This window comes from Populus alba, chromosome 11 (genome assembly GCF_005239225.2).
Source record: "Populus alba chromosome 11, ASM523922v2, whole genome shotgun sequence".
NCBI lineage: Eukaryota > Viridiplantae > Streptophyta > Magnoliopsida > Malpighiales > Salicaceae > Populus > Populus alba.
This window is the reverse complement of record NC_133294.1, coordinates 14,274,194-14,288,172: the sequence shown is the minus strand read 5'-3', so window position 1 is coordinate 14,288,172 and position 13,979 is coordinate 14,274,194. Positions and strand designations below refer to the sequence as shown.

Here is a 13,979-nt window from a genome sequence, read left to right as displayed (position 1 = left end):
AATAGAAGAAGAAACAGATAACAAGTTATTTAGATGAAGGACTATAAGAGTGGAAAAGGATTTTCTAAAGAAAAAGACATCACTATCTTGGTTATGTTTGCAGTTGCAGATCCAATATGTTTGAAGAAGCTATAAAGTGTGAAAAGTGGAGAGAAATTCCATGGATTTAGAGATACAATCAATATAGAAGCATGAAACATAAGAGTTGACAAATTTACTAGTAGGAGGAAATAAAGTTGGTGTGAAATGTGCATATAAAATAAAGCTAATTGAAAATAGGAGAGTAGACAAATGCAAACCATGTATTGTTGTAAAAGGGTATACTCAACAACATATATATATATACTAGCCTTGGTACCCGCGCTATGCCGCGGGTTATTTTTTTTGTATAAAAAATATAAAAAAAAAAACAAAAAATTTAAAAAATCTTGGGTTTTTTTGCAAAGGCCATACCCAAGAATCTTGGGTTTGGCTGCAACGCCTGACCTAAAAATAATATTTATAATATTAATAATAAAATTAAACTTGCATGACCCAAGTTTAAGTGAGCCTAATTGCAACACCGGACTCAAGAATTTTGGATGTGGGTCTGGCTATAAAGTCGTGTTATAAAAGTGTGATAATTAAATAAACTAATTAAAAAAAAATAAAGAAAAAAAATCAACAAAAAGGAAAAAACTAATGAAGAAAAAAAGAAAAAAAAATGAATTAATTGGGTTAACCCTTTTAAACCAGGTTATCCCGTAAAACCTGAGATTCGCGTAATGAAAGTTTGATAACTAAATAGAAAAAAAATGACGGGTTTACCCAGAATTAATTGGGTTAACCCATCAAACCAAGTTAACCTGTCAAGCTCAGGATACGTATCATGAAAGTATGAAAGTCTGATAATTAAATAGAAAGAAAATTAATTTTAACAAACTAAACTAAATGAAAAAAATAACTCGTCAAATCAGGTCAACCCATCAAACTCGAGATCCGTATCATGAAAATCTGATAACTAAATAAAAAAATTTAACATTAACAAACTAAATCAAACAAAAAAATTCATTAAAAAAATTAAATTCTATTTAGTTATCAAACTTTTCATGACGCAAATCCCAGGTTTTACGGGATAACCTGGTTTAAAGGGTTAACTCAATTAATTTAATTTCTTTTTCTTTTTCTTTATTAGTTTTTCTCTTTTAGTTGATTTTTTTTCTTTGTTTTTTTTAATTAATGGTTTGGCTGCAACGCCTGACCTAAGAGTAATATTTATAATATTAATAATAAAATTAAACTTGCATGACCCAAGTTTAAGTAGGGGTGGCTGCAATACCAGATCCAATAGTCTTGGATGTAGGTCTGGCTGCAAGGTCGAGTCATATAAGTGTGATAACTAAATAGATTGATTAAAAAGAAAAAAAAGAAAAAAAAAACTAACAGAAAAAAAAAAACTAATGAAGAAAAAAGAAAAAAAAAATGAATTAACTGGATTAAACCCGTCAAATCTAGAATTCGCATCATGAAAGTTTGATAACTAAATAAATGAAAAAATTAACGGGTTTACCTAAAGTTAACTGGGTCAACACATCAAACCAAGTTAACCCGTCAAGCCAGGATACATGTTATGAAAGTTTGATAATTAAATAGAAAAAATTTAATACCAACAAACTAAATCAAACAAAAAAAAATTCATTAAAAAAACAAAAAAAAATTAAAAACGAAAAAAAATAAGACAGTTAAATAATATAATATAATATAATAATAATATATTAATAATGAGTAAAGTGAGGCGTGAAAAAAAAAACACTTTCATTCACTGATGCTTAGGAATAATATAATATAATATAATATAATATAATATAATAATATATTAATAATGAGTATAGTGAGGCGTGAAAAAAAAAAGAAAAAAAAAACACTTTCATTCACTGATGCATAAGAGGGGTGGGGAAAGTCTGAACCTGGAATTCGCGTTATGAAAATTTGATAACTAAATAGAAAAAAAAATTAAGAAACTAAACTAAACAAAAAAAAAATTGATTAAAAAGGAAGAAAAAAAATTCTGAATCAACTGAGTTAATTCATCAAATGAGGTTAACCCGTCAAACCTGGAATTCGCGTCATGAAAGTCTGGTAACTAAATAAAAAAAAATCAACAGGTTAAAAAAAAAAATTAAGAAACTAAACTAAACAAAAAAAATTGAGTAAAAAGGAAAAAAAAACAAAAAATTTATGGGTTAACCCGTCGAACCTAAGATTCTTGTCATAAAAGTTTGATAATTAAATAAATTTTTTTTTTCACATCAACAAACTAAATTAAACAAAAAGAAAATTCATTAAAAAAAAAAAACACAAAGAAAAAAGAAAAAAAACCCATAAAGGCATAAAAAAACAGGAAAAAAAATAAAAACAGGAAAAAGTTTTTTTTTAAAAAAAAGGTTAAGAGTTTCACTGTGCACTGTGTGCACAGTGAAACACTGTTTCACCGATATATTACAGAACCAATCTTCACTTTTCAACCTCTGTACCGAGATATTACAGAACCAATCTTCACTTTTCAATTTCTGTAATAGATATAATATAATAATAACTATGTGGAAAACACTAAAAGGTTATGAGGGGAACGGATAAAACAAAAACAAAAGGTTGCGACAGTGCTGGAAGGCAAAAACCTTAGAAATCTAATGGTATAAAAATAGATGAAAACTGCTTCAGAGCCCATCACGTGACTCTCACGATGGAGAGAAAACGACGACATCTTTTCATTCCACCCCTGTACTCAGCCCCATGGGATCCCCACCTCATTCTCACTCCTCTGTTGGCCGCCACTCACGTGAATCCTCTTCAAGCCGGTTTTCTGGGTCGTTGAAACCTGGATCGCACAAGATCTCACCAAATGATGCGTCTACAGGGGGTCTAAAGGGACAAAAGCAGTGGAAGGAGTGTGATGCTATCGAAGAAGGACTTCTTGATGATGAAGAGCGTCGAAAGGGTCTCCCTCGTAAATGCTATTTCCTAGCTTTTGTTCTTGGATTCTTAATCCTGTTCTCGTTTTTTTCTTTGATTCTTTGGGGGCAAGCAAGCATCAGCAACCCGAGATCACAATGAAGGTATATTATATTTTAATTTCTTCTCACAAAAATTATTACAATTGAGGAAATTGGTTGGCTTTAATTGGTTTATTCTCTTGCAGAGTGTTACATTTGAGCAATTTAGAATCCAAGCTGGTTCTGATTCAACAGGAGTGGCAACTGATATGATCTCTGTGAACTCCACTGTGAGAATGACCTATCGCAACAAAGGAACATTTTTCGGAGTCCATGTGACCTCAACACCTATGGATCTATCATACTCTGAAATCACTTTAGTACCAGGAAGCGTAAGCCAACTGAAATCTTGCTTTTCCTATATTAGTTCAAAAGAAATGAAGACATTTCTGAAAGTTCTCTAATTTGGTGATTTGGGTATTGCAGATCAAGAAGTTCTACCAGTCAAGGAAGAGCCAGAGGTCGGTAGCAATATCTCTTATCAGCGATAAAATTAACAATTATCAAAAAAGAATAATTAACGAAATGGCTATTTCCTTTGGCAAAGCAGATTGCAAGCAACAGGTAATTAATTACTCATGTATTCTGCAGTGGGTGAGAACACATCCGCAAAGAACCAACTCCCTCACCAGGTTTTCAGCGTCTCAATTGACACCAATCGACGAAGTGGTTCGAGTGGTTTGATGATGATGGCCGCCCCAAACGAACTGGTAACTTTACTCTTCTTTATTTAATATTCTGGACAACTCTGATAGAAAAAGAAAAAATATTAGCCATATGGTCGTGTATTTTATCATGAGTCTTTCTTTTGTTGTTTCTCTAAACAGGAACTGTGTGGACTGCAAGTGCTCACATCATAACAGCTGTTATAGGGTCCGGAGTTCTCTCCTTGGCTTGGGCTATTGGTCAGCTTGGATGGATTACTGGACAGCTGTGATGCTTTTGTTCTCGCTCGTCACTTGCTATACTTCGACTCTGCTATAGAGGTCGGAGCTGAGAGATGCATGATTCGCCTGGATAAGCAAGAAAAGAAGAAGCTACCTGGCCTGGGGGAGGTGCTTGCTGCTGTTGCTGGTTTATCATGAGGATGGTGGTGCACGGTGGAGCTGCTGGTGATACACTGCAGCCACTGAGAAGGCAGAAAAACAACGGTGGATGTTGATTGCTAATGTGTTTTTGGCTGGGGAAGAGGAGAGGTGACAATGAAAACCGAACAACATGTATGTATAATGATGCCAACACCACCAAAAGATTGGTCAGCTTTACTTTATGTAAAAATAAAACCTGAAAGCATTTAATGCAGCATTAAAAAGACACTGTAATCAGTCGTTTCTTTCAGTCTGATTTTTCAAAGCATTTAAGACATTGTAATTATAATGTCGTTTTTTTCAAACTTGTTCAGTGATAATATATTTTATGGGAAAGTAAGCAAGATATTCAACTGCAGAGAAGAAAACCGTGGGGAAAGCTACAGTACTTTCCCCACGCGTTTTAGAGTTCTTTAATAGTGGATTATAGTGAAGTTTTTGCACCTGTAGTAAGATAAGATATTATTTAGTTAGTACTTACACCTGTTGCTTGAAAAAAATTAATCATTTATCATATATCTTTTACTTGTTTACTATAAAAGCTGTTATGTGAGTTGTATCAATTTTGAACTCCAGTTATTGTAAAAACTATTTAAAAGCCAATTCTTGTATTCAATAAATATTCAGAAGTTTTATCTCAAACACTTGAATTCTTAACTTTAGTGACAACCATCGGACAACTAGATGATTACTTTATGAAAGGCTAGGTTTGTTCTTTGATTTATTCCTAAAGTATGAACGTCTTTGTTTCATAGCAATAACAATCATTTGCTTTTGTTTATTCATTTAGTAAACTATTAAGGAATTTAGATTATAATTGGAAATGGATGGTATGATTTATTTAAAAGATCTTAATTTTTAATTGTGTTAAAATTATAAATTCTAGTCAAGATAAAGAGTATTTAAAAATATAGTTTTGATTGTTTTTTAAAGTATTTATTAGCTCAGAAATATATTAAAATAATATATTTTTTAAAAAAATATTTTTAAAATCAATATATTAAAACAATATGAAAATATAAAAAAATAATTTTTTTTTAAATTAAATTTTAACAATTCTCTATTTAAATACAGTCCTAAATGGAGGCGGCTAATCTATTGAAAGCTACTATTAGCAACTTTATTGGAAGGTAATTTTTTGTTATTTTTTGTGGTAGCAAACTCATATTTCATAAGTAGAGGCATTAATTTGTGGTAGACTAAGTAGTTAACAAGTGATTATTACACTACTTTAAAAAATGTACTCCCTCCCTGGCGTGATAATGGAATAATCCCTAAATAATTATTAAAGTGATGGTTTTATATAAGTAGAAGATCTAACATTTTTTTTTTATTGCTTAATAATTACCTCCTAATCTAAGTTAAAAAAAAAAAAAAAAAAGGCATTTGAATTACTGAACCTATTATTTTTAACAATTTTTTCATCGTATTCCACAAATTATATAGCTTTTGCATTTGGCTTTATTGTTGAAGTTTTCAGCCCTATTTATTTTATGTTTTAAAAATATTAAAATTTTTTTTTATTTTTTTTTTCAAATTAATATTTTTTTGAATCATTTTGATACATTAATATCAAAAATAATTTTTAAAAAATATATAAAAAAAAATTATTTTAATATATTTTGAATGAAAAACACTTAAAAAAAAATTATAACTATATTTCTAAACAATTTTTTTTCGTGATGATCTAGTCATATACAAGTATTATTGCCGTCACATTACCCAACATTAATTCGTTTAAATATGACTGGGATTATATGCTTCTTGTGGCGGATATTGACCAAAGAAAGAAAGGTAGATCTTTGGCTTTTTATTAAGCAAATTAAGGCGTCGTCGAAGCCTTTTTTTTTTTTTTTTAATTTTCCAACAAAGCAACCGTGACTTTCCTCTAGAAAATACAAGTTCTCCAAGCATGTTCGGAGACACATTAGAATTTATCCATGTTGTCACATGGGGTTCTTCTCTCTGGATCTCTAAATTCCACAGAATTGACTTGACTTGGCATTTATATATACACTTGACTTGGCACATGTGAAAACATGGATAATTTTGCTGTCTCTAAACAATGAATGTAGAACTTTTATTTCAATTTTGGCTGGATTATTTTAAAAAATATATTATAATCATTCTCAATTAAAAAAAATCCGAATTACAACCTCCATCACATTGATGAAAACGCCTAAAGTTTTGTTTTCATCAACGCGTATTCCCTATGATCGTTCTGAGGAAATTACATGCAATCCCTTGGAATGGATGGGGACAGAGAAGGACATATCGTGTCCTAAATCCCCATAGTTCTTACACTGCCCATGGAATCAAGCTGCTGCCTACAATTTATTAGTTCGAAATTGAACTTTGAAGAAAAGTCTAACACGCCTTGCAGAAACATTCAAACCCCCTCATCAAACGTAAGAAGAAATACATTGCCACGAAATTAATCAGAAGCTTCCACGCTAAACTCAAATTTCCCAATATAGCCATTATTCTGTGAACGTATTTTTTTGTACTTAGGGTAATCTTGGAAAAACATTGCTCCTATCGTACCAAAGTTTACGCGTTAAACCAACCACTACTCATTTGCATGTTACTATAAAAATTAATTTGCATAATCATAACAGTTAACCTCTCCTTCTCTCGCCAAACACAGTGCCCTGTTTGCACCTGAAGAAAGAAAGATAAAGAAGAAGAAGATATATATATTATGGGTGATTGCAAGCCTTTAGGTTTCTTGATTGGGTTACCCTTTGCTCTTGTTGCTTTGGTTTTGTCTCTTATCGGTGCTGTTATTTGGGTTATTGGGTGAGTACTCTTCTCTTTCTTTCCTGTCTGCTTTCCTTTTTTTCTTTCTTTTTTTGCTGCAATTTACTCTGTATTTGCTGTGTAACCCATGCGAATATACATTTGATATATATAAACTAATCAAGAAGGCAAATTCTTGTTAATTTCTTCAGCCCCGAAAGAGAAAAAAGAAGAAGAAAGCAAATTCATTTTCCTTTTAATAAGGATTGTACGTTCTTGGTTCTCATTCCCATAAACATAGTTCTCTGTCTTGCGCAGGAAAAATGAACAGATTTAATTAGTCTGTGATTCTTTTTTATATCAGAAATCACTTCCTGTTTCTTGCCTCAAGTTTCCATATTGTTATTACATTTAGACTTCATTAATTTCCCCGGCTCTTTAGAGCTTGATCTTCATCCCTGTCAGTTTGATATCGTATTTCTTATTTGGAGTATATATCGTCGATGATTATTGACAAAATGAATAATTTGACGACAGGACTGTGCTGAGCTGCCTCTGCCCTTGTTGCATTTGCTTTGCTGGACTGGCAAATTTTGCAGTGAGCCTCGTGAAGCTTCCGGTGAAAGTCATGAGATGGTTTATTGATCTGATTCCATGTTGATTTCTTCCAGCCATAGCTGGGATATCCCATTCTTTTTCCAGATTTGTTTTGAAGAACAGTGCAGGAGTTTTAATAATTGACAGTAGCTGTAATTAGTGACTTTGCAACAATTCATTATTTTTCTTTGTATGATTAATCAGTACAGTTTAATGGAGTTTTGGGAAACGGTTGTTGTGTACTCAGGGGATCGTGGCGTCCTATAATAATAGATTTCCATTAATTCTCTTCACCACGTAGATCGTGTAAAGCCCATCATCTTTTAAATCTCCCTGTTCCATTCCCATCCATTTTATTCTGCATTCTTGGGCATTGTCTGCATTTTATGAAAATTTAAAATTTTATTTTTTTTATATTCTTGGAGGGTGGTTTTGATGTCTTAATATTAAAAAGAATTTTTTTTAAAAAATAAAAAATATTATTTTAATATATTAAAAAAATATATTTTAAAAAACAACCATTATAACATTTTCAAACAACATAAAGAAATATTTTGGTGTAATTAATGTCCATTATTTCAGTTTTTGTCAACTTTCAATTAGCTAGTTCAATGCTTTTGGCAATAATTAATTGGTTAATTATGAATATCAAAGATTCCTCCCTATTTTAAATTCACAAACTGCTTTGAGTTTTTTTTTTTTTTTTTTTTAAAAAAAAACTTGGGCAGGGGCTTAGGCCCGAGTACCCTTCCCTTGACCAGTTGGGCTGCCTTCCTAGCGTGAGACAGCTCAGATGATAGCTCAAGAGAAGTTGACTTTTCATCTCTAATCAATAATTATTAGAAATATTTTATAGCTCTACAACTTAATAAGTACAATCAATTAATTGTTCAGATTTTTAAATAAATTAATTTAACTTTCATTCCTTTTATTCTCACAAATAAAATTATGTTGTGGGTAAAAAAAAAAAATTATATCATGTTACATAATTGGTAGACTTTTTAACTTAACCATTTCAAAATTATACAACCTAGAAGTAGAATTCAAGAAGTGAATAGTTCTGAATTAAAACAAATCACTCTTCATGGTGTAACATAATAAAAAAATTAATAACGATAACAAATTTAAATAAAAAATAATGTGAGAAAAACGAGAGAGGAAATGAAAATTTTCCACAAGAAAAATTAAGATTCGTAAATTTCATTCACTCTGTTCATAGAAGAGAAGGTATAGTGATCCCTTGCAGAGACTAAAGCTTTAACTCATGTTGTGTGTGTGTGTGTAAGAAAATGAGAGAGAGAGAGTTGCAAAAAAAACTAGATCTAGGTATAGTTTGTGATGATTTAATAAAAAAAATTTAAAACAATTTAAAAATGTTTAGATGCAGACATGGAAGTCAAATACCACAAAATATATTACCGAATGTTTTGGTCTCAAATTAAATTATTTTTAGCTATCTAAAGGCTTTTTTTTATTTTTTTATTTAGCACAATAACTAAAGAAATTAAGAAAATAACACAAACCATAAAAAAATTTAAAAAAATAACACAATTTGGCCTTATCTATGACTCCAAACAAATTAAAACCCCAGCCCTCATTTCCCTTCCATTTCTTTCCCTATTTTTCTTATGCTCTAGTGCCCCTCTCTCCAGCTGCGACCCATCGTGCACCACCACCATCTCTCTCTCCCTATCACAAAATAGCCACCTATAAAACATGACACCACCACCCCCTCTTTCTCTACAATGAAGAAGACATACTCTCTTTCTCTCTGCTAACCTGTGCCTCCCCCTTGGATTTTAGTAGCCACTAACACCCTCATCTATGTCACTTCCACCCTCCACATTCATCGCTTAGATCTATATTACACACCTTTTCTTTATCAATCTTATAGGAATTGCGTTAATTGTTGATTTTGATCATTTTAGGGTTTAAAATTAGGGTATTTTAGGGAAAAAATAGTTTTTTGTTGATAAAATTTAAATTATGTTAATTAGCTATAAAATACATTAACTTGATTTGTTAATTTTGTTATTTATGAAGAAAATCAATGATTTTGGGTTGTTATTGATTGTAAATTGGGTTTAAGATTAGGGTTTTTTTAAGTTAAGTTATGAATTTTGTAGAACAAGGTATAATATATGTTAATTAGCTATGAAATACAATAATTGAGTTGATAATTTCATTATTTATGAAGAGAATTGATGAACTTGGGTTTTTATCGATTATGTTATTGTTATGGTTTGGTTAAATAAACTTTGTTAAAATTATGTGTTTTGATTAACTCTAAGATATTGATAAATTAGACTTGGGTTTTGTTGTGTTATTTTACATAATATCTTTTTGTATTGGAATACTATACTTCCATGATAATATCGTTTTAAATGCCGACAATGATATCACTTATGAGGAAGTATTGGATTTGTAACTACTATATTAAATATGTCTATTACTAATATATCTAGAATGTTATGGGATCAATTTGGCTTATATAATTGTCACACGAGCTTTTCCATAGACTCATATGATCTCTCTATTTGGAATTATAATACGAGTTAGTTTAGTGTATATGTCATATAACAAGCATCTACATATTAGTTCTAGGTATCCATCAGACGTCGACTTATGAGAACAATTGCTTCATTTCATAAAATAAATAGTGTAATATGTATTTGTCTCAATAACTATAATTAATACTCAGTTTTAATAGAGTATTAACCAATAATATTTAGGAACAATGTTGTGATGTAATAAGAATCTTATAATTATAAAAACTTTATAATTTTGTTTGCAAAACATTTTTATCCCAAATAATTTATCTTTACTCTAAATTCATTAATCAAATATTTGATGAATATTAAAGATAAACAAGCCAATATTAAAGATAAATAAGCCTTTATTAAAAATTAAATATATTTACATGAATAAAATCAATACCATGAATAACTAATTGATTAACTACTTGACACCTACACTAATATATTACATATAAGGAGACATACTTTCTTGGATGATTGCTTAGGGTCTTAACCCAAGCAAGGATACAGTAATATATTCAAAATGTTTTTTATTTAAAAATATATTAAAATAATATATTTTATTTTTAAAAAAAATTATTTTTAATATTAACATATCCAAATAATTTTAAAAATACAAAAAAAAATTAATTAAAAAAAATTAATTTTATTTTTATAAAATAGATTGAATTTCAGAAATAAACAACATGAATAATTCAAGGTAAATTTCAATGAGGTTTTATATGCCATTTCTAATCCCACTCAAAATGTTTCATTTAACTTCTATCAGTATTTTATAGGTGTTTGGGTTAACTTGCGCACACCTCAACTAATTTTATAAACCATGAAGTTAACGACCACGTAAATTTTTAATGGTTCTGAGATTTGTGGGACTCCAACTAGTGATTTCTAAAGAGAAAATATAAAATTTGACTAATTAAACTATATCTTCTAGGGTAATATATTGCAACATCAAACTCTATTAATGGAGGGCTAGGAGGAGAAATTTTAACTTAAATGTACTCTCAATTTTATATAAAAAAAAACTTTATTTTATTTTAACCAATCTCCAAAATTCTCGAATATTCTTGCAACATCAATCTCCATCAACTAAAGTCAATGAAAGCCTGGTAACCACATGTGAGAGGCACACTAAAAACAATACAAGAATTAAATATATTGTCCTCTCAATTTTTTTAAGAGCTTCAAGATTGACAAATTAATGGCAACAGTGTCACGAGAAATAAATAGCCTATTTCCAAACCGTTGTTGGCTGTAACTATCTATAGGGGAAAAAAAATCAAGAAAATTGAAAATCACGAAGCGTTTTATAAAGGTTTAATTCATAAAAAAAATGAAAAGCATATGTTATAAAACCTTTGAAATCGATCTGAATAGATTTAGAAGATGAACGAAAAATCAAAATTGATTGAAGATAGGCTTGAAAGCCAGTAGTCCACTTGCATGCAAATAAATAAGAAGGCATGAAACACGTTTGATCGCTGATGTGAACAAGGCATGGAGACTAGGGGTGTTCAAAAAAATCGAATAACCGAAAAAACCGAGAAAACCAATGAAAAATTAACCGAGAAAACCGAACCGAGATAAAAAACCGATTAAACCGATTATCAAAACCAAAACTCTTTCCGGTTCGGTTCGGTTTCGGTTTCACCACCAAAACCGGTGAACCGAACCGGCTACCGTAAAACTAAAGCCAGAAGAAACGACCTACTGACCTAGTATAAATATAAAGTGTAAACCTAAACCTAACATTGCAATTTACTTCTGCAGCCGCCACCCACCCCAAACCTAAATTTTTCATTTTCTCTGCCTCTTACCTTCATCTCCACATATATCTCTTCTCTAGCTTTATCTCTTCTGCAGCCGCCGCCCACACCAAACCCAACATCTTCTCTGCATCTATCTCTTCTTGGTTACTTACAAGAGGTGCATTTGATGAGGTCGGATTTAAGGAAAAGGGAATGTTAGTGAACTGGCATGGAATCCCTACTGCATTAAGCTTGTATGCCTTCTGTTACTGTGCACATCCAGTCTTCCCCACCCTTTACACTTCTATGAAAAACAAGCGTCAGTTCTCTAACGTAAGCAAACATCATGACTGATTTCTGCAATGTTCTACTTCCTCATAAAACTGGCTTCTATGTTTACGATTTTACATGATTGAGGTTCATTAAAGTTAATGCCTAGTGCTGTTTTAATTGCAGGTCATGATTCTGTGCTTTATTTTATGCTCCTTTAGCTACGCATCAATGGCAGTTATGGGTTACCTAATGTTTGGACCAAGCGTTCGGTCGCAGATAACCTTAAACCTTCCAACCGAAAAGCTAAGCTCAAGCTACTGCAAGAACCCCAGCTTGGAGTTCACAATGTGTAGACCAGATTGGCCGGGGAAAGAACATTGCTGATCATGCATAAACAATTGCTATATACCATGGTCGTCTTTCTTTGAAGTGAATTCCTGCCCACCGTAAGCCAATTTAAAAAAAAAAACCAAAAAAACCCATGGGATTAGGTTTCCCGGTTTTTCCCTTAAAAAACCGGATTTAACCGAACCGGACAGGTTCGGTTTGAATCGGTTTTCGGTCCGATTCGGTTCATTTTTTGCAACAATACTGTAATTCGGTTCGGTTGGTTTTTTTAGTCTAAACCGAACCGAACCGAACCGTGAACACCCCTAATGGAGACCATGTTGTGGGTAACCTACTATCAAAATTTTCTTTCTATTACTAGTATTCTTAGTAATTAGAAAATGATAATTTGTTAGTATGATGAAAAATATATTATATTATGATTAATAAATTAAAAATAACATTTAAATATTTTTATAAAATTTTTATTAAAAGAATAGAAATCAAACTTAATAGATAAAAATATTAAAATATAATAAAATTAAAATTATTAAATTACTTTATACTCAATTAAAAGTATGATCGTTGAAACCATTTAGTAGGAGGTATAGTGGTAAGAACTCAAAACTAAGAGGTTTGCTTTTTTTATGATTTCAAGTTCGAGCCTTATAGTTATTAATATAATGGTCACTGGAGACTTACATGATCGTTAATTTCATGATTTGTGAAATTAATTGAGATATATGGAAATTCACTCAAATATTTATATTAATTAAAAAAAAAATGATGGCTGATGTGAAGACCATGTTGTGGGTAATCTACTATCAAAATATTGCCGGTCGTAGACTTGGTTAGTATCTGTTACCACTTCCACCATTAGTATATCAGCATCTTTTGTCAAAGTAAAGGTTTCAAGTTCAAAATTTGCTTTTCCCGGACTTTTTTTCTTTCTTAACTCCTTTTCTATTATGAGTATTCTTAGTAATTAGAAAATGATAATTTGTTAGTGTATGAAAAATATTTTTTAATGTTTGATTATATTATAAAAAATAAATTGAAAAATAAATTTTTAATATTTTTTTTCAAGAATATAAACCACAATTGATAAATAAAAAGATTAAAGTAAGATGAAATTGAAATTATTAAATTATTTTATACTCAATCAAAATTATATTTTCTAATATAATTTTAAAAATATATTAAAAAATAAATTCCTTTAGACATTAATTCTAATATTCGAACTCAGAAAAAAAATAAAATAAAAATAAAAATATTCACATTTCTTTAACCAGCAAATGAATCCCCAAATGTTTTCTCCTCTCATTGATTAAAATACAGAAATTATTGTTAAGAAAAACGTACCATTCTTAAGAAACCCGGTATGATATAATGTGAAATTTATAGATTTTGAAGGTGCTATAAATCAATTTAAGAAGAAATACATAATTAATTAATCAAATTTCGAGCCATTGATGAAGGAAAGAAATCCTCGATTCGCATCAATATTTTTCGAGTTTCATGAAGATCAATTCATGCAAACGAGTTTAAAAATAAGAAGGTCCAAATTTTCTCTCTCAAAATTCCACATCGAAGGAATCAAAACCAACAGACAATCAACCCATAAACCTATACAATAAA

The 13,979-nt window shown here is 30.5% G+C and overlaps 2 protein-coding genes across 2 annotated transcripts; both read left to right on the top strand.

Annotated features, from left to right (window-relative positions):
- Positions 1–3,061: 3,061 nt before the first annotated feature.
- LOC118038351 (uncharacterized) lies at positions 3,062–3,664 on the top strand. The gene is made up of 4 exons (XM_035044669.2): positions 3,062–3,095; positions 3,179–3,364; positions 3,459–3,493; positions 3,583–3,664. The coding sequence occupies exons 1-4, from the start codon at positions 3,090–3,092 to the stop codon at positions 3,602–3,604; spliced, it is 249 nt and encodes an 82-aa protein (XP_034900560.2). The 5' UTR covers positions 3,062–3,089; the 3' UTR covers positions 3,605–3,664.
- A 3,044-nt stretch (positions 3,665–6,708) lies between these two features.
- LOC118038350 (signaling peptide TAXIMIN 2) lies at positions 6,709–7,749 on the top strand. Its single transcript, XM_035044668.2, has 2 exons — positions 6,709–6,919; positions 7,397–7,749. The coding sequence occupies exons 1-2, from the start codon at positions 6,822–6,824 to the stop codon at positions 7,518–7,520; spliced, it is 222 nt and encodes a 73-aa protein (XP_034900559.1). The 5' UTR covers positions 6,709–6,821; the 3' UTR covers positions 7,521–7,749.
- The last annotated feature ends 6,230 nt before the right edge of the window (positions 7,750–13,979 follow it).

Bases quoted from the DNA above. Each gene is read 5' to 3' on its own strand.
- LOC118038351 (XM_035044669.2), top strand. The intron at 3,365-3,458 runs GTAAGCCAACTG...TGGGTATTGCAG, and splicing joins TCACTTTAGTACCAGGAAGC to ATCAAGAAGTTCTACCAGTC. The intron at 3,494-3,582 runs GTCGGTAGCAAT...TTGGCAAAGCAG, and splicing joins CAGTCAAGGAAGAGCCAGAG to ATTGCAAGCAACAGGTAATT.
- LOC118038350 (XM_035044668.2), top strand. From the start codon at position 6,822: ATGGGTGATTGCAAGCCTTTAGGTTTCTTGATTGGGTTACCCTTTGCT. The intron at 6,920-7,396 runs GTGAGTACTCTT...ATTTGACGACAG, and splicing joins GCTGTTATTTGGGTTATTGG to GACTGTGCTGAGCTGCCTCT.